The following is a 22,292-nucleotide window of genomic DNA, read 5'->3' as shown; positions in this document are numbered from 1 at the left end:
GCTTGTGATACTTACTGTGTAAAATCAAACCAGTTAACTGGTTTTCTTCTAGTTAATCATTACAGTCTAAACCCTCGCAGACAGCGGCTGTGTTATCACAGTTTCTTACACTCTCTCCTTTGCAGTAGCCTGCAGACACTACACTATTCAGTCCGGGACAAGCAGGCAAACTAATCGAACAGTGAGTCATGCAGCGTTTCACCGCAGCACCAGACCCTGCTGGTGGAGGAACGCTGTTAATTGCTTTGGATCGGAGCACAAACCCAACATCAGCCCCGACGTGCGGACTGAGCGTCTAGAGAAGGACTGTTCAGTTTCTCTCGGAGTAATTAAGATCGGAAGCTGCACTTTGTTTTATTTTATTAATTTTTTTTGGGAGGGGGTGTGAGTTAACGACTGCGCGAAGGATTACCGACCTATAAATTCAGTGGTGTCGCCATGCAGTGGAGGATGGATGAAAGAGAGCGAGCGGGGCGGGAGAAATATCACAGATGATGCGGATTCTGCACGGCGGGTTGTCCCTTCAGCCTCCTCCAGCAGCAGCCCTGCCTCCTGTAAAAGGAGTGGCTATCGTGGCTGTCGGCGACTTTATTTGTTTTGGTTGGCGACATCCTGCAGGTCGCATAGTGAAGCACTGGCACTCATGGCTGTTTAACAGGCGTTTACGCACTGATCCAGCTCAGCAGTAAGGTAAGACAATGCCGGTGTCCGGTCCTGGTGGGTTGGGTTGGAAGAAACTGGTAGGTTTGGGTGACAGCACAGGAGTGTAGCAATAACTTGACTCAGTGAGCTTTGCAGAGAGATTTTGGGCTTAAGTTGTTGCAGGTGCGTCCACCTTGTGGAGAAATTCTGCGTTGCTTAAGGTACTCAGCAAAACCGTACATCATTACAATCCTGAGCTAGAGGACAGCGTGCTCCCGATGCCACATTTCAGTATTGTCAGATGGAAAATGTATCGGTGGTGTATGGTAGCCTGACTTATACTGTAATCCAGCACCACAGGAAACGGTGTGTGTGTGTGTATGTGTGTGTTCTGTAATGGAGGCAAGCTGAAGTGAGACTTTCTTTCTCTAGTGTGGAAACATTTGTTACTACAGGTAAACACTGAAACAGTCCAAAAACACACATTTCTAAAATTAAATTGCTGAGGGAGTATATTCCTGCTTTAAAGTGTTTGCCAATTCTTACCTTGAGAAAATCTGCAGGAAAAAAAAGGTAAACCTCTACTGCAGAGACAATATTTGCTGTGTCAACATGGAAACAAACAGATTAATTAAACCAGCTTCGATGCTATAACTTGGCAGCCCAATTATTAACCTGGTTACAGTAGCCTGTGTTGTCATGGCATCAGTATCTAGTAAGGCTGGATAGCTTGACAGGAATTTACATGTGCAGCATGATAACTTCACAGGGGACTGAGCTCTGCTCTCAGGTCAGCTGTGACTACTAGAGGCATGTGACACCATTTCATCACTGCTGAGCTTTGGATTATTGACCAGAGTTATCTCTCACAGCGGGTGTGTCATCACACACACACTCACACATAGCTATTTCTTCAGTCAGGTGTTCAGTAATGGCAAATGTATTCCATGTTGTTGTTAAATTAAAGCATGTATCTCTTGGCGTTTTAAAATAGTTACGCTGACATTAAGTTAAGCGAGACGATGAGACAGGAGTAAGTGACGCCTCAATTGAGAAGGTGGGTTGTCACTTCAGGTGACACCATTCGTTGTTTTATTTGGCATCCTTACAGACAGAGTTTATGAGTTTTGATGAGTCAGTTAACTGCTATGTGTTGACTGAGCTTGTGCTTTTGTTAAATCAGTAATCATTACCAATGTGTGTATACTACCATGTGAGCTTCATACCTTTTCAGTAATATGATGTTGGTCATCGACCTAATAGCTGTTTATTTAGTTTTATCTCCATATTTAAGCTCCTCAGTCTGTAAGTTTTAGGAAACCAAATTCTTTCTTCTACCATTTGTCTTCCCACGGCATTTAACACCACTTAATGTAGGAAAAGTACAACAGAAGTGACAGTTATAATGTAAATGTTTTCTAATCAGCTTTGTCACTGTCACTATCTTTTTGCTCTAATGTTTTAAATTTCTGGACATACTAAAACAATCTTCTCATTAACAGCTCCTAAACGTAGGTAAATACAACCTCAGATAAACAACGTCATGCCATATCATTATTAATTTAACAAAAAATGAATCCAAAACATAGGAGTTTAAATACACTCTTGCTGCTTCTAGAGTTAAGAGGGCAAACGGCAGCCTGGTGCTGATAATCAGATGTGATCAGGAAGTGTGGTGACCTCTATTAGAGCAGAAGGCCTTTTGAGCATTAAGGTATGTATAAAAACAGCGCCAAGGAGGAAAGACATCAGCAATGGAATTGGAGAAGCAATTGTTGTTTCCTATCAATAAGGTAATTCAGTGCTGACAAAGAGTATTTACAAGTGGAAGATGAATAGATTCAAGAAAATCTAATCATGAGTGGATGTCCCAGCAAATTCATCCCAAGGTCAGACTGTGCAATGCTCAGAGAAAGAATAAAAAAAACCTCAAGAGCTACATTGCAAAGTTCATAGTATGATTATAAAAAGACTGAACAAGTATGGATTATTTGTTTTGCAGCCACAGGACCTGGGCATTGAGTTGGCCATGAACTCCTCTGTATACCAAAGTATTCTAGAGTCAAATGTGAGGCCATCTGTTTAACAGCAAAGGCTCATCTGAAACAGAGTCATTTAACAAAACAACGATGAGCATAGCAGCAAATCTACAACAGAATAGCTGAAAATGAAAAGAATAACAGTATTGCAATGGCCCAGTCAAAGTCCAAAGCTCAACCTCATGGAAACACTGTAGTGGGATCTTAAGAGAGCTGTGCATATAAACAAATGCCTACAAATCTCAGTGAAATTAAGCAAGGTTGTAAAGAAGAGTGGGCAACAACCACTCAACAACAATGTAGAAAACAGATATAGTCATACAGAAAACAATTGCCTCAAGTTATAACTGCTATAGGTGGTTGTAGAAGGCTACAGTTTTTCACACACTGCTCCTGGATTTTGGCTTAGTTTAAAATAATAATAATAATGAAATAGTGTAATATATCATGTGCCGTTGTTCATCTGAGGTTGTATTACCTAATTTTAAAACCTGGAAAGGGCTAGATAACTTTTTATTATGTCCTGATATGTAAAACGTTAGAACTAACTGTAACTGATGCTGCCCTGTGCATATAGGCAAAATATTTAACAGTAAACGTTAACCTGGGCACACAGAGGAAGTATGAAAACAAGGAGCAAGGATGCTCAGCTGCATTAAGCAGTTGTACCTTTTTAAGAATTTCTAGTGAAGGACAGTCGTGCAACCTTTCAAAGTGTCTGTTGCTGCCATTTCTTACCCCTTCTTCCCGCACCAATAGGTGAAGCTCCATGTGGTACCGTTATCTTGGTCATGCAGCCTCTCCCATCTCTATACACTGATAATATTCCACAAAGTACATGGTGTGTCTGGCCGTGCAGTTTGCATTTTTATAGCACTCGAACATTAGGCGACCTGAGTTTAATCTTGTTATACATTTGGGTGGCAGTTAAATGTTAGTATGCTGAGGTCGGTCAGCACAGAGAAGAAAATAGCTGACCACTGGTGGTGTGCTAATATTTGAGTGTAAACGTAGCAAAACATTTATTCTGATTATGTGTGCACCTTCATGCAATCAGTCCCTTACTAAGCCTATCCATCTCTTTCTTAAGTGGGTGATGGCGACCCGTAAAGACAGACGTAGGGATCGAACCCCACTGGAGGAAAGCTATGAAGAGAGGAGCGGCGTCCCCTTTCTTGGAGACACCCTGCCCTGGAACTTGTCCAAACACCAGAGAGTCAAACGCTCCAAATCCGCCACAGCGGAGGTCCTGGATCCAGCTGACAGGGCTGTAATTCGCATTGCAGGTAGGGGGACTAAACAGAGTTATATCTATGCACGTGAAAGAGTGCTTACTTATTTAAAGCAGACATTTAAAACAAACTTAAATCTTATATTTCAGTTGTTACAGACTTATTGACGTGGAAACTGAAAAGGCTAGCTAATGAAGCCTTGTAGTAGTTAAGCTAACCCAATATGAATATGCTAGTGCTAGTTTTCTTTGCACTCCACCTGTTTTCCCCATAAGCTTTTATTCTTATACCTGTATGTCATGTGATTTAGGGCAAGTGAAGAGCGACTAGCACTCAGAGCTCCAAAACAGCTATGTGTTGCTTATAGTCTTTCTGACTGTCCATTCTGCTATATGTTGGCACTGAAAAGTTAGCCTGCTGTTAGCTAACAATGCCAAGTTGGATGTCAGAGGTCATTAAAACTGAACTCCACATGAAATATTTTATTTTCAATATGGAGCTATTAAATAATAATGGTCTAGTGTTTCAATTCAGTGTTAAATGCATTAAGAACTTAATACAAAGCTGCAGTCACTTTAATAATGTTATTATTACTATTATTTATTTATGTATGTATTTATTTATCCATTGAGATTAAAATCTCTTTTCAAGTGAAACCTGACCAAGAGGTAGCAGAGGCTGTAACACATAACAATAGACCAAGAAATCAATACAACTGGCATTCAGTGTAGTGAACACAAATACACAAATCATATGCAACAACAGATCATTATGACTGTGGAACAGATGTGCAGCAATGAATAAAAAATTAGTGATTTTACGGGAGTAATGTGGAGCATGTGACTTCTTCCATGTGTGTACCGGTGGATGTAGTGGATGCCAGGCCGCCTATCCCTTTTAAATGTCAAACCTTAGAACCAGCAAAGAAAGAACATTATTCATCATGTTGACTCTTCTAGTTATGAAAAGCAGTACAGAAAGCCTGCGTTAATTATGTCAGAGCCATTGTCCTCTGTGGGAATATTCTTGTTTGCACTCTGGGCAGAGCATGGAAGATGACAAAGTGTAGACAGTTTGTCATCTTCAGCGCCCTGCATAAAGTGCCACCTATATTGTGGCCTGAGATACTGACTGCTGGATTCCTTAAGTAACGAATTAGTGTTAGTAAATGTACACTTGGCAACGAGAAATAACTGTACTTCATAAAATGTCAGTGAAAAACGGGCATATACAAACGCATTCCTTGAGCTTCAGTCATTGCTATATGGGCAGGATGTAACACTCCTCTTGTTTCACTCCTATGTTTTCAAACTGCCAACAGCAGCTTTAAATGCCAGGACAGTGAAACCGTTAACCTTGTAAGAAATACTGTAAGGTTAAAAAGGAAATCAAGATGTGCTATTTTGTACATACATTACACATACAAGTCCCTGCCCCCCCTGCAAACTAATAATGGATTTTCTCAGCTGGACAGGTTACACATTACACAGTGAGGGTTTAAGGTGATGATGATGATGGTGAGAGCTAGCCTTTTTCAAAGGTTGAGGTGTGTTTCCCCCCCCCCCCCCCCCTCCCCTATCAATGGGCTAGGATCATGTTCAAGTCATTTGTAGGGATTGTGGAAACGCATTATTTATACTGTGGGTTAGCAGTATCATCACTGGTCCAAGTGTAACACAGATTTTAAAAGTCACATAAAACTGACTGAAACGGAATATGATATAAAGGAAAGAGAGTTGTCAGGTCATCATAATTTCTTAGTAATTATAAACACTTCTATAACAGCATCTCACTTTTATTAAAGGGGCATTCCCTGCCCTTCTGAAAAAAGGGCAGGGAATGCTCATCCTCAATCACCAAAGCAGACAGCACAACAAGGATAAAACCCGGTTTGATGTAGCACAGAATATACTAATTTTCAGTGTGCCAGTTTAGCGCAAGTCTTTGATTGAACACAATAAGTCAGTGATTGAGTTTTGGAAAATTGTGCTCCTGTCTAGGAGGAAGTTTGGATAACTCAGGATGTGCATCCAGGTCTACAAAAGGCCTACATCCACATCCTGTACATCTCTTTTTCCAGCGATCAGAAGGCCATGTCAGGCAATATCAGCACCCATGCGTGAGGCTGAGCTTTTGTAGTAAGCTCTGATGGATGACGAGGTTCTGCTACAGATTTCCTGACTGTATGCAGATGTACAGGCCTGTCCTAGAAGGGGGATTAGAATAGACTATGCACAGTTCTTGTCGGAAGATGAGCACTCTTCACTGATCAGGTCCAGTAGAATGATTATAAAGCCATATGGAAAAGAAAGTTTTCAAAGGATTCTGCCCTCACATTTGACTCCAGAAGACATGATACTCAGATACTGATCAATACTAAAAATTGCTATTGGGTTAGGTACTCATTGGCAATAGTATTGATACAAAAAGTGCCATATGCACCTTCTCCACCTGCCAGACACCTTCTCATGGCACTGCTGGAAACATGCGTGCACACAGCCCCCCCCCCCCCCCCCCCCCCATCATCACTAGCAGCTGAACACATGAATTAGTAACATAAAAAACCTAGCAAAGCATTTTAAAGACTGACAACATGGTCTTTGTGATGAATTTTGATGTCACTAATACTCACATTTAACTTTAAAGTGTTAAACCGGTAATAAACATGTGTCCAGTGGATGCATTAGCATTAGCCATTTACTATTAGCAGTTACTCACACTGGCCATATGCTAACTTATTATTAATGTAAGGCTAATACTATAATGTTAATGTGGGAGCTAAGAAGCAAACATTATCAGCATTATCATTATCAACATTATCTTCTAAATAGGAAGTGTTCATTTAACAGGAAGCACATTTGTTGTGTTTAAGAGAAACATAATACTTTTTAAAGTCCCAGGTTGGACCTAATAAAGGTCTACCAGTTGCTACACAGAAACAGTGGTAGCCTTCTGTACCTTATGGAAAGCAAAAATATGGTGCCAAGTCACCAGAAGCAGAAGAAATAAATACATTTGAATGGCGTTTAGATGGTTGATCTAATCTTTATTAAAAATGTTTGTGCATTTATGTATCTTAATTTTGTGATTTTTCTTTCATTTTGTCATTTCCAAACTATAATATAGAAAATGGTATTAAATATTTTCTTGTTCTTGTAATTAAAAATTATTGGCTATTGTGAAAAATTTAAAATCTCATTAGCCTTTATAAATAATTGTATTATTTTAAAGAGATCAAGTTTGTTTTTGCTAACTGAACTGCACATGAATTGTGTGTGTGTGTGTGTGTTTTTTGCTGTTGGCTTTTAGAGCCCTAGCTGTATTTAAACGGCAAACATCCCTGCAGAGTACTCTTCAATAATTCATTCTGGAGTGGCTATGATCTGATGCCGAGACGATGCTAGGTTCAGACTCCATCTCGATCGTGCGATCGGGCGATCGTGGCTCAAGAGTTGGGAGTTCGCCTTGTAATTGGAAGGTTGCCGGTTCGAGCCCCAGCTCGGACAGTCTCGGTCGTTGTGTCCTTGGGCAAGACACTTCACCTACCGCCTACTGGTGTTGGCCAGAAGGGCCGATGGCACGATATGGCAGCCTCGCTTCTGTCAGTCTGCCCCAGGGCAGCTGTGGCTACAACTGTGGCTTGCCTCCACCAGTGTGTGAATGTGAGAGTGAATGGGTGGATGACTGGACGTGTAAAGCGTATAAAGCGCTTTGAGTGCTCGGACAGAGTAGAAAAGCGCTATATAAGAACCAGTCCATAAAGCGCTTTGGGGTCCCTAGGCGGGACTAGTAAAAGCGCTATACAAATACAGGCCATTTACCATTTACCATTTATCTCTCTCCCACATCCTCTTGCTATCTCTTTCTCATGCACACACACGCATTACAGTTTAATATAGCGATTTTCTGTGGAAATGATCAGTGCATGTGAAAACAAGCATAAATATCTATTCTAATTTCGAGCTCCTACGTTACAGGAAAATCATCTGAGTCATCCACATCCCATTTCCTTCAGTTTATTGGTACATACTGTTACTGTACACTACACCATTAATTTGTGGAAGCTACTGTTGTGTTGTGTATGCACTGTATGTGGTTGTGATGTAAAGTTTTCGAAAATATTTGGATGAGAATGTACAGCTGGAGATTTGCCACATACTGCTTTTGCCTGCTAGCTACTTAAATTAGCAAGGTTCATCTGAAATTCACTATGATGTTAAAATGTTTACTAATTTTGGTTGGCTAAAATGTTTTCTACCAGAAAGTCTGAATAGCCAGCAAATTTGAGGTCTTTAATACAATTGAGCACTGGGACCCACCTGGAGCCACTTAATTAAACACAACTTAATACATTTTAAAAGGGTTAGCATTCATCATTTACCATTTACCAAAAGAGAAGTTAACTGTAACGGCCAGCTGTATTTGTACTATGCTGTAAACATGTGTATGTCTGATGTAATGTTTGGTATTTTAGAGATTTGTCGCTTTTGTAACAAATGTGTAGTCGCAATTCAAATAACTTCAGTTTTTGGCACTGTTGACGTCATCTTTTAGCCCCCGATGTTGTTTATTAAGTGAGAGAAGAGCCTTTTAAAAGTATGACTCATCTTCCAAACAAATGCTGTTTTTGTACTGCTGACAGTTACTCCAGACACATACTCAGACTCTTGCCCTGTAGCAGATTTTATACGAGCTGAATGCATTAACATTTTTTTATAATGAGCTTTGGATTTTTATACTGTTGAGCTGATTCAGTTATGAAAGGCTCTTTCTGCCTCTTTTGTGTGACTAATTGTATTTCTCAGATTTTATAATTGCTTGTGATTGCAATACCTTCTTAAATGTCCTCTATTCTTACATCTGTAGCTCCCTGCTCATGTGTGAACACAGCTATTGGCTTCCCTTCAGACAGCTATAACCCATTTCCCCAGCAGGTGGCACTTTCTGTTAACTAGCTGGTGGCCTGCTCGTACTAAAGAGTCGTCACTGCTTCTGGAAAATGTTTCTCATTCGACACCCGTCTCAAATAGCATCAACTACATTGTGTGTTCGTTATGTGTCTGGTATTACAGAACTCTGCCTTTTTCACCAGACAGTATGCTTTCATTCTCATTTCGAGACCCTTCCGGACAAAACACTTTTCTTTTTTTTTAAACATTTGACCTTCATGGTCTTTCTCATTCTACGCCATATCAGGGAAGGAATGCTGCTCCTCACCATCAGTTTCAGATTCTGTGAATGAGCCATGATGGAAAAGCGTGGTGGGCTGAAAAGGTCAGGGCAGTCAACAGCAGCATGTCTGATCCACTGCATTACGCATTACATGTATTTCTGTTGTGGATATCCAGAAGAGGGAGCCAGGCCTGTTTCTATGATCGTCTGTTACCCACAGTTTTACTGGGCAACAGTAACAGCAGCATTGCACCCGGATTGCACCATACTCAAATTGTTTAAGGCTTGGATAACTGACAGAAAAGAGCATCAAGCCTGGTGATCATCAGCTGACAAAAGTAGTCAAAAGTGAAAAGACACTAAAGATCACATCCTCACAGACTGTATAATAAGAGTATATAGATATATAAAATATACCCAAGTGTACAAGTAATTACTTTGAAAGGCTACTATTACAATACAATGAAGGCAGAAAGCATTGTGAGATTTTGCTCTTTTGTCTCTACAGACAAAACAATTTCCGTTCATCAAAATCTAACAGAGGATAAGCCCTGGCTTAGTTAGAATGGACCATAAGTTCTCCCTTAATAGGAGCTGCCACACTACTGTTGGGTTTTGTGTCATATTCCACAGCGAGACCGATCAGTCTAGCTGTGGGTCAGCATTAAACTCCTGCCTGTGCATTTGTGCACAGTCCAGGTGTTATTTGTTTCCCCCATGTTTTTTTCCTTTTTCTGTGAGCTGTGCTAACAGTAATCCCCTTGACACTTGAAAAAAGATGTGCTGTGATTTGTGTGACTGCCGTCTCATTTTGGGAACCGAGCAGTGTGAAAAACATTATTAATGTTAAAGCTGTCGCTCTGAGTTTGCCCCATTAGAATATCAAACAAAAGGAACGTACTGCAAAAAACCCCACACGTTACAGGCTGTTAAGTGGACAGCCGTGGAGCTTCTTTAACCACTGAAGATTGCAGTGGGCATTTTGTATATTAAAAATGTATATCTACCTTTTAATTGTAAAATACTATTTTGATGAATTTTAATTTGTTCTATTTATTCTCAGTTTATTTCTTGTGACCCTTAATTCAATTTAATTAAATTTTATATAGCGCCAAATTAGAACAACTGCCGCAACCGGTTGGGCTAAATGGAGCGGAGACGAGACAAAAGACTCTGTAATAAGCAGAGTATCAAGTGAAATGCAAGTGCATTCACTGTATACATTATAAAAACGTCCACATGCAGGTTAAGCTGTTCATACACTAAAACATCCAACTGCAGTTTCAGATTTCCTGATGTGGAAAGCTTGTGTGTGTAAATGAAAGAATGCACACTGGACACACAGGCCCCTGTGTGCACCTGTTGGGTATTGCTGAAGGAGATCTGGAAAACAAACTACACACAGGCACCCATGACCACACATACACACACACACACACACACACACACACACACACACACACACACACACATTCACATACTTTTTCTATATCGTTCCTCAACTTTTATTTAACTTCACATTACCAGATTATCAGCTCTTAAAAGTAGCAGCTTGAGTAAACAAACAGATGTCATGGAGCCAGATAAAGTGGTCCAACTGTTGGGGAGTGGACAGGGAGCTAGAATGATCCAGCAAGTTCGGAGTGAGACACTATCTTCTATGCGTCACCACTGCGTGTGTGAGGATGAGGTCATGAGAGCCAGCGTCACTGATCGTTAATAGTAGCTGATGTGTTAAAGGTTTAGCCTTGGCAGTCGTGTAGTTGACACTCACTCCCCACTTCCAAGCACTCAAATCTAATGTCACAGTGATATCTAACATGATCACAAGTCTGATTCATTCATTACATGCATATATTAATGTCAACTGTAAAGCCCCAAATTAAATTCTACTAACTTCTGTCATTGTAAAAACATTTCTGTCTCCTCTCGACTTCCTTTCATTTTTTTGTGTTGGACCTTAGAGTGGATATGCTGATGTCATCCTTCTGTTGCACCTCTCCCTGTTTTTTTTTTTAGGATACGTAATCTTTTTTAAAAGTTATGCTAAGTACATATTAGCTGGTATGTGTTCATTCGAGCATACTTGTAATTGCAGTTATCATATTTTTCTCTTCTTGGATTTCTGGGAAGTCAGTAACCACAGTGGAATTTGCACTCAAGATAAAGCAAAAATGTGTGTGTTTGTTAAATTCTGCGATATTACATAATTTATGTAATGTGACCTGACCGCTAGCTGCTCAATTTTTGTTTTACACATTTAAAAATTCATATTTTAATGGTGAAAAACTGACAAGAATAATAAAAGAATACATTATATGTTAATCATAGAAAATATGACTATAGGGAAAAAAACGCCAGTGTGTGAGCTTTGTTCTTCAGAAGATACAGAAGACTTACAGTGCAAGAGTTAAGCGTAATGAAATTTCCTTTTGGATCTAGTGAAAAGGACACAGACGCACACACACATTGTCGCAATTCTCCAGCTGCAAGAGCAAAGAGTTTGTAGTGAACTTATCGCGTTTCCTCCCAGGAAAGTGTCCTGGCTGACGTCAGTGTGGCCTTGGCCAAAGAAACGTCTGACAGTCAGGCTGAGCTGCAGGGATTTTCCTTTTTCCTACATCACATCCCTACCATTGTGCTACAGGAGACTCCTATGCAAAATCTAACATGGAAACAGTGCAAGTGTGATACAGTGTTCACTTTCCTCCATTTTTATGAGGCTCTCCATCATAAAACATCCCAGCAACTTACTTCATTTTCTGTGCACAGTATGTCTCTGCTAGTTGACATCAGTTTGCTGTCATCGCTGTTATCAATTATTTTTAATGCTACAGCCTGCATAGCTATTAATCAAATCACGGTGTGAATTTTTATTATCCTTTGACACAAGAAATATGTAAGTAACAAATGAAGCTTTGGCATAGGAAGGAAATTTGTTTTGTTTTTTTCTTTTAACTCCGTTTTTGTCCAGACTGTCATCGGCTCGGCCGGTCTTGGCATTTGTTGAATATTCAGTGGTTGCTCCGACTGTTTATGTTCCCAGTGGATGTCAAGGGCATATCTGCACTGCAACTGAATGTATTTATTCATCATGTTGCAGGTGTCAACTTTTTGAGAGACCAGCTGAAACACAGCAGCTACCAGCTGGAGTGTGTTTCCGCAGCACATAGAGGGTCGGCAATGTCTTTATTATGAGATTATGTCCTGTAGACGTGGGCTAAATGTATTAAATGTAGAAATCTGATTAAGGTATGGCATTATAGAACAAGATATGAAACCTCTTTGAATTAATGAGGAAGCATGAAGTATTCAGCCAGATTGCGTTCAAAGAAATTTGGAGGAATTTAACTTTTTTAATGGATGTTATTTAAACAAACAAACAAAAAAAACTAATGTGGAAAATAATGTTTGTTCTTCTGATATTTGGTTTGCCATCAATGCCACACAACAGTGGCTCTCATTCTAAAGATGGCATAAATAAAATAATAAACTACACTAGTAAAAAGAATAACATGGATCATCTTGTTAGAGTGCAAACCTTTGGTTCTGGGATTCATGTGGAAGTTACTTTGAAAGACACGAAACGAAACGTTGCACAAAAAAGATCTATTTTCTGAATTCCTAATGTGTTCAAAGATCTACAGAAGGTCTGGTCCACCCACAGAATCCAAAGCATGTGCTGGCGCACTCCACAGAGAACCCCCAAAAGCTCTGTGGCTGCGCCCCAACTTCTCTGATGGGACATGAGAAGCAAGTACTAAATACTAAATATAAGCATGGGCTGGAAAGCAAGGCAACTTTCAACATGGAAAGTGTTAAAATCACAGTTCAGAACAAATTTGCTTTACCATACACCATTTACTTCAGTTTCATAATACATTAAATATTTGAGTTCTTGCTGAAGTTCAATCACTTACAAAGAAATGAACTGTCTCAAAGTTTTATAGTAGTTTAATTTTAATAGTGTTAATGTTGGTGTGATTGTTTGGTTAGTGGGCGATATCTAAAATGACCAATCAGTTGCCCTTGGTCTAGAGCTCCATGCATGGGGTGAGGATGACCATGAGAAAGGTGGTGGATAAGAACCTTCAGTGCAACCTTGCACATCTGTGTAAGCCTTGTGCATTTGTGTAGTTGGTATTTTTAGATTTAGATAAATTGTTTCTCCATTGTTATTTATTCTAAACGCTGCTGCCAAGGAGCTGCTTCAAATTTCGTTGAACATCTGATGTTTAATGACGACAAAAGGATTCTGATTCTAAATGATTCAGAGATGGCCAGGAAAAAGTGAAACCAAAATAGAGCTTCCGAGTATGATCCAAAGAACATCATCTCCACAGTGAAGCACTGAGGTGGAAACATTATGCTTTGGGGCTGTTTTTCTGCTAAAGGTACAGAACGACTTCACCACATTGGACCAACCCAAGTACTATAATATTTCACAGTAGATGAGAACCTCCTTCGCTCACCTGATTGTAACCTATGATTACTATTCTGAACTAACAAAGAAGTTATCTGCTTGGCTGAATACTACTGTATGGTTAATGATCGTTACTGTGATACAAAACAAGTTAATCTCCCTAAAAGCATGCTGCCATTCAACATTGATTTTTTCCACTCTGCAAGCGCTGATGATTATGGGAGCTTCTGTTGCCTAATATTATGTGTAGTTTCAGTCGAGCCCTCATTAATTACTATTTCATGATATCAGAATTTTTCTAGCATTTTATGAGGTTACATAAACAAGGTGGTGTGAAATCTTATGTTTGCCATCCATTACAGTTGAATTCATCTGAACCAGAGAGCCCTTTGCTGCTGTTCCTGCTGCTGTTTCTTCCAGCCTGTGTGTCTTTAAGAGGAGGAGCCTGACATTTATATTAGTATTTCTGAGCCAGGCTATGGGAGGGTATGGAAGAGAAGTGAGGCAAAGGGGTGTGTGTATGTGTGGTGACGCTGGGCTGTGGAATGAAGTTTCGAGCCGTGGAGGGTTCACACACTGCTGAGAGACCAGACAGAGGACAGCACCGGTCTGCCTCACATACATCCAAACACACAGAGGGCTGACCCAAAAGGAAAGAAGAGGAGAAGAAGGAGAAGGAAGGAAGTGCTGGGATGGCCATGTATGAACCTGCCTATCTGCCTCCCAACGCTGAGGAGCAGGACTTCATCCAGGCTTATGAGAACGTCAGGGAGAAGTACAAAGGTGGGAGAGTGCGCTCGTGTTATAGGAATAACAGCATACGCACATCTCTAAGTGATCGTCAAGCATGTGTCTTTGTGTTTGTATCTGTCCCATTCATTTGTCTGACTCAGCACAGGTGGATGCATGTGCCTGTCTGCTGTGCTTTTAAAATGTACCGGCTGCCGTGCATGTTTCTGGAGCGGTAGTCCTGCATGCTGCATCTCTTGACTGCTGAGTGTTTTTATTGATTGCCACACATGTTGGCTGTCACTTTTCCACACTATCTCTGCTGTGTGTTTGTGTGCGTTGCAAGAGTGCAGTGGATTTACAGGAGTGCTTCACTCCATGTGGCTAACAAACAGCCCGCTCTGCTCACCTCTGACCTTGATGTCATTATGAGACTTTATTTTAAAGTCTCAGCACTTTGCCCATTGCAGCCTGCGTCCAGCACAACAGAGGGCATTAACAGGTGCTGCTAAGCAACAGTGAAATTCATTAACGCCCCACAGGAAGAACTTGCTTTTCTTCTCAAATTTTCATCTAATTTTATCCCATCATCTCCCCCTGAGTGTGCTGCATGCCTTGCCTTCTGTCTAATATTTCATGGTTTACTTTATTTGGAAATGTAATGTGTCACAAAGGTTAATCAAACAAAGATCAAGATGAGGAGGATAAAGTTAAAAAAAAAACATACAAGAGTCATCTGTCACAACAACACCAACATCTCCACAACTGCTTTCACTTTCTCCACATCAGAGGAGTCAAGTCAGCAGCATCCTCCAGGTGCTTTCACTTTAAAAGTTTTCCTTAGCTGCCACTCTTGTCTGCGGCTCATATGTCGGTCTTCTTTCGCTTTTCCTTGCACTAAATGTTTTTCCTGTTCTGTGTTTCATCTCCACTGTTCCAAAGGATCATCAGGAAGAGCAAGAGCTACTCTATAAATATTGCCCCAGTTTTTTTCCCCCCCTTTGCCTCTCTCTTGTTGTGAGAATCTGGCGGCTGTGCTTGTGCTGAATCACCATTGCTCATGTGTATCAGCATGTTTTTCTTTGTCTGGGTCTCTTTGTGTACACGTTCCATATCTTTAAAATAATGCTGCCAAACTTGGCATTGTTAACATCTTTGAACCTTCACTGTATTGATTTTTAATGTCTGTGTAATTACTGTAAACAAACGGAATGAGTGCAGAATACTTCGGCAATGACCAAATACTTTGGCAGTAAGACATCCCGTTGGCCTTCTCCAGTGGGAATTGGTTGTGTTTAGCTGGGAATTCAGACAGGTTGGTTTTTGACACAAAACTGCTGCTCTACTGTTATCAAGTCTCAACGTTTTATGGGTTTCGGCAACGCTGTTGCTGAAATAGAGGCTGATAAGAATTTGTCTTCAAAGCGTAGTGAACGTGCCACAGGATGGGAGACGTGCAAGAACTTTTTAGCAGTTAAGTTTAGAAAACTAAACACAGACGCTGGACCAGATTTGCCTCATTTGTGCAATGGTCTGTATGTTTCAGTGTGTGTTTGTAATGCTGCTTCTGAACCAGGAGGTAATGGGAAGCAGAAGCTGGCTCTGTGGCAGGTGTTTATGTTCCAGACGTTCTTTTGTGTTCCTACCTCAACAGCGTCTGTGCTCCTTGCAGATCCTGCTCTCCTTATAAAGGCACAAAACTCTCCAACTTTGTCACATTCCTATCTCTGATTTTTTTCATATTGTTTTTAGACATGGATATCTTGCAAATGTAAATAACAATAGCAATTTTTATGCAGAACCTGCAAGGCTTTAGAAAGTACTGTATTGTAGTTCCTATGAATGGAATAGGCTACGTGTCTGCATTGGCTCCATGCGGCATGGTTGGACAGGTTGCGTGTATGTTTGTACCTCCCAGAGCTTAATTATGAAAATTATTAGGTTTGTAAAGCAGTACCCAGCAGTTTTAAAGTCTGTTTCTCACATGCTTATTTGTATCTTTGCAGAACATAGCCACGCTGTTGTAAATACCCGTCCCTCTCCATATTCTCTGCATACTGACCCCACTTTGTCTCCCCCCCCCCCCCCCCCCCCCAATAATGATTTATTCCCTGCAAGATTTACACTGGATCAAAAAGACATGCTAATGTGGATATTTGCTCTATGCATTTTGCAATAGCTCATGCTAAAAGCTTTTTCATGACTGCGGGTGTTTACTTAACATAGAAAGCTGCCTCGTGGCATCTGTAATATGCAACCATGCAAAGAATCATTTGCCTGTGTAATCACTGATACCTTTGAGATACAGCACACGGTTTTCCAGGTGTAGATTTATACCCACCTGGGTGCGGTCAACCTTTTGCTGTTGTATCGTTCTCCTCATTGGCATAACTGATGTTATAGGAAGAAGGAAGTGCTAAGATTGTGTTTGCTGATCATCAATATGTTCGCACTTTCATTGTGAGTACGGCTTAATCGTTTAGCTCAAAGTTCTGCTCGATCTCAGCCAACAGACCAGTGCATGATGTCTGTGGGCTGTGCAGCCCTAAAAATGCAAATACCAGCAAGTAGGATTCGTGGGACGATAGATTCATGGAATTAAACAAATCCTTAAAGAGGAGTATGATGGTGTAAAAAGTCTATGGACTGTTTTGTAAGATGCAGTAAACAATTATCTACAAGACTGTCCCACGGATATGGATACACTTCTTTGTGGAATATAAGGTGCATTGAAAATTCACACTCTACAACTCAACCTATATGCAGCATCACAGAGGCTTAGCTAGATTCGTGTGCTTTTTTTACCCCCAGGAAACCCCTTCACCATTCATTCAGTTGCCATTTTAAGCTAGTGCATGTGTGTCCTGGTTCCATAAGCCGTGGTTCCTCTATCTTTACATGCTGGGTCTATTTTTGCTGGATAGGTTTGCATCTCTGTAAATGAATAGCATGCTTTTGGAGCTCATCCAGAATATGACATACTGAAACCTGCAGATAGAAATGGTTTAATACTTATCCTGGAGAAGTTGTACTAGGGGTAACACAATGAGGTAGAACCACAGATTTTCCCATCCCCATATACAATTGAATCACCAATTAACGTGAAAAGCATATCTTGTGCTGTAGGCACAGGTAGAACATACAGGCCCAACACAGAGAGGCATCAGCTGACCAAGAGATCCAATTGTACCTACTAATAACTCCTAGGAACCTTTGGATCATCTTTCATTTGTTGATAGTACTATAAACATCTCCGGTGGTCCTAATTTACAAAGAATAAGGACTAGAGCATGACACTGGATTTGGAATCAGCCATATTTTCCGAATGGGTTAAAATAAAATTATAGTCTATTAGTCAGTCTGCTTTTTCTAATCTTACTCACTGCTGTCTCCTTGCCTTTTCTGAATTGCAGCTGGTTGGATGGTAAAGGCCTGGCTGTCATCCCACTGTCCTCTAATGCAATATGTGGCAGCAGCTGATGCCAGTGTTACTAGGCCGCCTGAGTGGGGGATTGCCCTGTGCAAGTCGGGTGGACTTCTGAGGGTGCACAGCCATGGCTGGCATGCATTTTTGCCCCAGTGGGGGTCCTAGAAGGCCCCGTCCTATGCCCTGCAGGGCTTAAAATAAACCCTAAATATAGCCGCGGCAATGTTCAGTCAACCAATTAAACTGTTATTTTTGGCCAGCTTGATTAGTTGCTATGGGTAATTTAAATTGCAGTTTCTCTTTGGCTGAAAAGCATCAAACAGTTGTGAATTATTAAGTAGTACTTTATTTTTGCCATACATATCATGGAGATGACTATACAGTGCAGACATGCAGCATATGTCTTTATGAATGACTGCAGCAAATTCTATTTCCAGTATGCGTGACGTGAGAAGCAGTATGGGAAGTGGTTTGTCACATACACATTTGTGATGAATGAAGTCTTTAAAAAACCAAATGACAAATTGGTGTGTGAGTGTATGTGTTAAGTGTATGTCTGTTTAAAGCCACTGAGTATGTGTTAGTCATTCTTATCTAGCACACACTCACTAATAACTTGTCAGATCTCAAAAGTTTTAAATAACAGTTTTCATAACATTTTCTCAGCTTGTCTCAGCTGGTTGCCATCTGTTGAGTGCCTTTGAGAAAAGCACTTAACCTACAACTAGATATGAGTAGAGTTGCTTAGAGGTTCTGTGAGGCTGTTGTTGAGTGTCTGTACTTTTAAATCAACTTCAACTGTAATAGTGTGCTATAAACACATTTACAAGTGCCCACATTTTTCTTGTGTGTGTGTGTGTGTGTGTGTGTGTGTGTATGTATATATGTATATATATATATATATATATATATATATATATATATATATATATATATATATATATATATATATATATATATATATATATATATATATATATGCCCACATTTTTCTTGTGTGTGTATATATATATATATATATATATATATATATATATATATATATATATATATATATATATATATATATATATATATATATATATATATATATATATATATATATATATATACACACACAAGAAAAATGTGGGCATATATATATATATATATATATATATATATATATATATATATATATATATATATATATATATATATATATATATATATATATATATATATATATATGCCCACATTTTTCTTGTGTGTGTATATATATATATATATATATATATATATATATATATATATATATATATATATATATATATATATATATATATATATATATATATATATATATATATATATATACACACACACACACACACACACACACACACACACACACACACACACACACACACACACACACACACACACACAAGAAAAATGTGGGCATATATATATATATATACACACACACACACACACACACACACACACACACACACACACACACACACACACACACACACACACACGTGTGTGTGTGTGTGTATATATATATATATATATTTTTTAATGCTGTGCAACATTTAGTCAACCTGTGCTATGGTTACACACCTTTCTGCTTAACATTGGTTCACCATTGAGTTCCAGTCATTGCTTTTCGTAGAATTCTTTTCATCACAACCCTGATTTGAAACAAAATGGACAAAACGGGGCAGAATGAGACTCACCACGTCTTCACTTTAGCTTAATTTTCTCAGTTTTCAGCTGTTGGTTCTGAAATTTGCACAAGAGTAGATACTGATATCTCTGTTTCATTTATGGAGGATTTGCATCTCCTTCAACTGCCAGGTATTATCTCTGCACTTAGTCTACAGCCACGCCAGCTGCTCTGTGAGACTGTACTAATTACGAGTTCAGGTCACGTTGGATGTTTTGGAAAGGGTAGAGAGATTCTTTTGTAATTGAGTTTGGCTGTGCAAGCATTGCAATTAAAAGTACTATGCAAAAAATACTATACTATATATTTAAAGGATATAAAAGGACATTTAAAAATCCTAAACAAGTAAAAAAAAAAGTTTAACTTAAAATAAATGAATGAAGCATAGCTGTTAGCATGCTAACCTACCAACAGTGTTTGTTTTAAGTTACTGAAATAGAGAATTGACATTTAATAATTAGCACTAAACACAAAGAGCAACTGAAGCAGGAACCTCTAGGGCAAAAACTAAGCAAAAGTACTTCTTTGAATGGCCACTTGAGGCTGCTTCAAAAGCATGTTTAAAGACTGGTACAGAAACTAAGCTAGCTAGCAAATGCTAGGTTGGGTTGACGACAACTCCCCAAGCAATACTCTGTCATATCAATATGTTCATGTCCAGTGTCCATCATGGCAACTGTTAAAATGCCAAAAAGTCAATATGCTCCTTGCGCTAGCCTTGTGAAGACCTCTCCATGGCTACATCTTTTATCGAGCACTGTCATTGTCATTGACCATATTTCATTGATCATTTTGAACTAGCTTCATGAATTGAGTCATTCATTCAATTCTAGAACAGAATTGAATAGAAATATCCTTTATTTTCCGTCACTGGGGAAATTTGTGACAGATGGATTCATTTACTCATTCATTCACCCAGACAGGCACAACTTTGCAGTTCCCAAAGTTAGAATGCTGTCTCACATGATTTAACCTACCTTCTGCCACACATGAGACAACTTTTAGAATCTTAAATAATTATGACATCAGTTATATGGTATTCTGGGCTAGCGGTAACATCAAATGTGGGCAATTTATTTTCCTTCTCTTGATGCAGTTGGCTGTCTTTTCACTGGAAACTACTCTGGCTTCCACTTCTACAAACAGAAAGTGCTGAATTCCTTTTGAGGTCAGCCATACGCAGATGTCAGTGCCAGGTGAAGTGCTTGTGGAAAATGGACCGTTGGTATAAAATCTGTGGATCTGGCTTTTTTTTTTTATGTGTGTCCGTTTACAAATGTATGACATTTTAGGGCTTTCCTCTAATATCAGTGTAGCCAAATGGAGCCCTTTTAGTGCTTTCAGTTGCCAATTATCCACCAATGAAACCAAAAGGAAAAATCTAGGTCATGGAACTTTACTGTTACTGTATTTCCACTCAACCGATGCAGGGCGTGACATTGTTTAGCATGAGGGTCACAAAGGCCCTTTAGCTAAGCTGCTGTGAGAATTGCTACATTTGGGTGGGTTTTTCCTTTTCTTTTTTTAGTTATTATATTTTTCGTGTGTGTCAGCTTCCTGTTGCTTGGGATAGATCAGCAGTGACACACAACTCAATTGAGAAGTTACTTTGGGGCAGGGCTTGATAAGTAAAACTCTGCTGGGATCCCTTTAGGGCCTTTTAAGGGAGAGAGTGAGAAGCTTCAGAGGGATGTTTCCCCAGTCTGTCGACCTTCCTGTCAAATAGTCAACAGTTTTCCAGAACAGAAGCTGCTGTTCTTTTATGCCTGAATCTCTTGTGTTTTTTGCCTGTCTGTGTGTGTGTGTGTGTGTGTGTGTGTGTGTGTGTGTGTGTGAAGTAATGAGAGCAGTACATAGAGAGACAGAAAGGAGAACAATTAAAAGAAAGTATGTTTACAAGAGGCAGGGAGTGTGATTGGATGCTAATATTTACAGCGATACAATGTCATTTGATCTGTTTATTTATGCTGAATGGGATGGGTGTTTTGCTTTGTAGAAAATCATTTAGAACGATGTTAACCTTCATGAACTCTTGGTTGAATGTTTGTGGGTTTGGCAGTCACTTCTGTGAGTAATATTAAAACTCTGAAAAATAAATGAGATGACTAAGAAACATGAATTCAGTTCAATTATACAGCGCCAAATCACAACAACTATCGCCTCAAGGCACTTTATATTGTAAGGTAGACAACAAACTGTAGGGAACCACAGAGTATTTACACAAACCTCTGGATTGGCTACACTTGAACTGTAAGAGAGATAGAGAGAGTTTCTGTCTATTAATTTGGGTTTTACCTTGAAATTAACTGGCTTCGGTAATCAGGGTAAACTGTAGCTTTGTTTTCACACTATCTAATCATTTAACTTTTATTACTTGGGAAAGAAGAGGGGAATGTCTGGCAAGGCCAGTGACCGTGTAGCCTTGAAATGTTGCATTGGGACCTTGAAAGTGTCAGCATTCTGACAGACTGGTCCACCTTTGGCTTCAGCTGCAAGTGCATGATATGCACCTAATTTTCTTTTGCTTGTTCTCCAGTTGCACTCATGACTTGTGATTTTTTTCACTGTGTAGTATTAATTCACAAGAAAATGATGGCTAAAGCTATAAAATGAAGTCAAAAATTGCAGTAAACTGGAATTTTTTTTTGACATCCTAATCATTCAAGGCTCTACAACCATTAATACATTTAGTGTCTCTCCACCTTTCTATAGTGCATGTTTACGGTCTGGTGCAAAAAATGGTTTGGTTTCTATAGTTTTTTATTGTCTTCTTGGCAACTGTAGTTAAATAAAAAAAAAAAAAAATATATATATATATATATATATATATATATATATATAATTTATGAATATAAACTTTACTGTTTCATCCAAATATGATGACTTCTTGCCTAAACGGAATTATGGTGACCTT

At 39.4% G+C, this 22,292-nt stretch overlaps 1 protein-coding gene across 6 annotated transcripts in view; it reads left to right on the top strand.

Moving 5' to 3' along the window:
- The first annotated feature begins 260 nt into the window (after window positions 1-260).
- The window catches only part of plecb (plectin b), a 120,775-nt gene continuing 98,743 nt past the window's right edge, over window positions 261-22,292 (top strand). For 2 of the 6 annotated variants that reach the window (XM_085178797.1, XM_085178796.1), the window contains exons 1-2: window positions 261-690; window positions 3,772-3,967. In XM_085178797.1, coding sequence (XP_085034923.1) covers window positions 3,778-3,967 — 190 coding nt within the window. In that variant the 5' untranslated portion in view covers window positions 261-690; window positions 3,772-3,777. Of the gene's footprint in view, window positions 691-3,771; window positions 3,968-13,934; window positions 14,292-22,292 lie in introns of those variants that run through there. The other 4 variants (XM_085178800.1, XM_085178798.1, XM_085178804.1 and 1 more) reach the window with 3 other exon arrangements.

This window comes from Neolamprologus multifasciatus, chromosome 11, assembly GCF_963576455.1.
Source record: "Neolamprologus multifasciatus chromosome 11, fNeoMul1.2, whole genome shotgun sequence".
Lineage (NCBI taxonomy): Eukaryota > Metazoa > Chordata > Actinopteri > Cichliformes > Cichlidae > Neolamprologus > Neolamprologus multifasciatus.
Note: the sequence above shows the minus strand (reverse complement) of the source record. Positions and strands in the feature narration are given on the sequence as shown.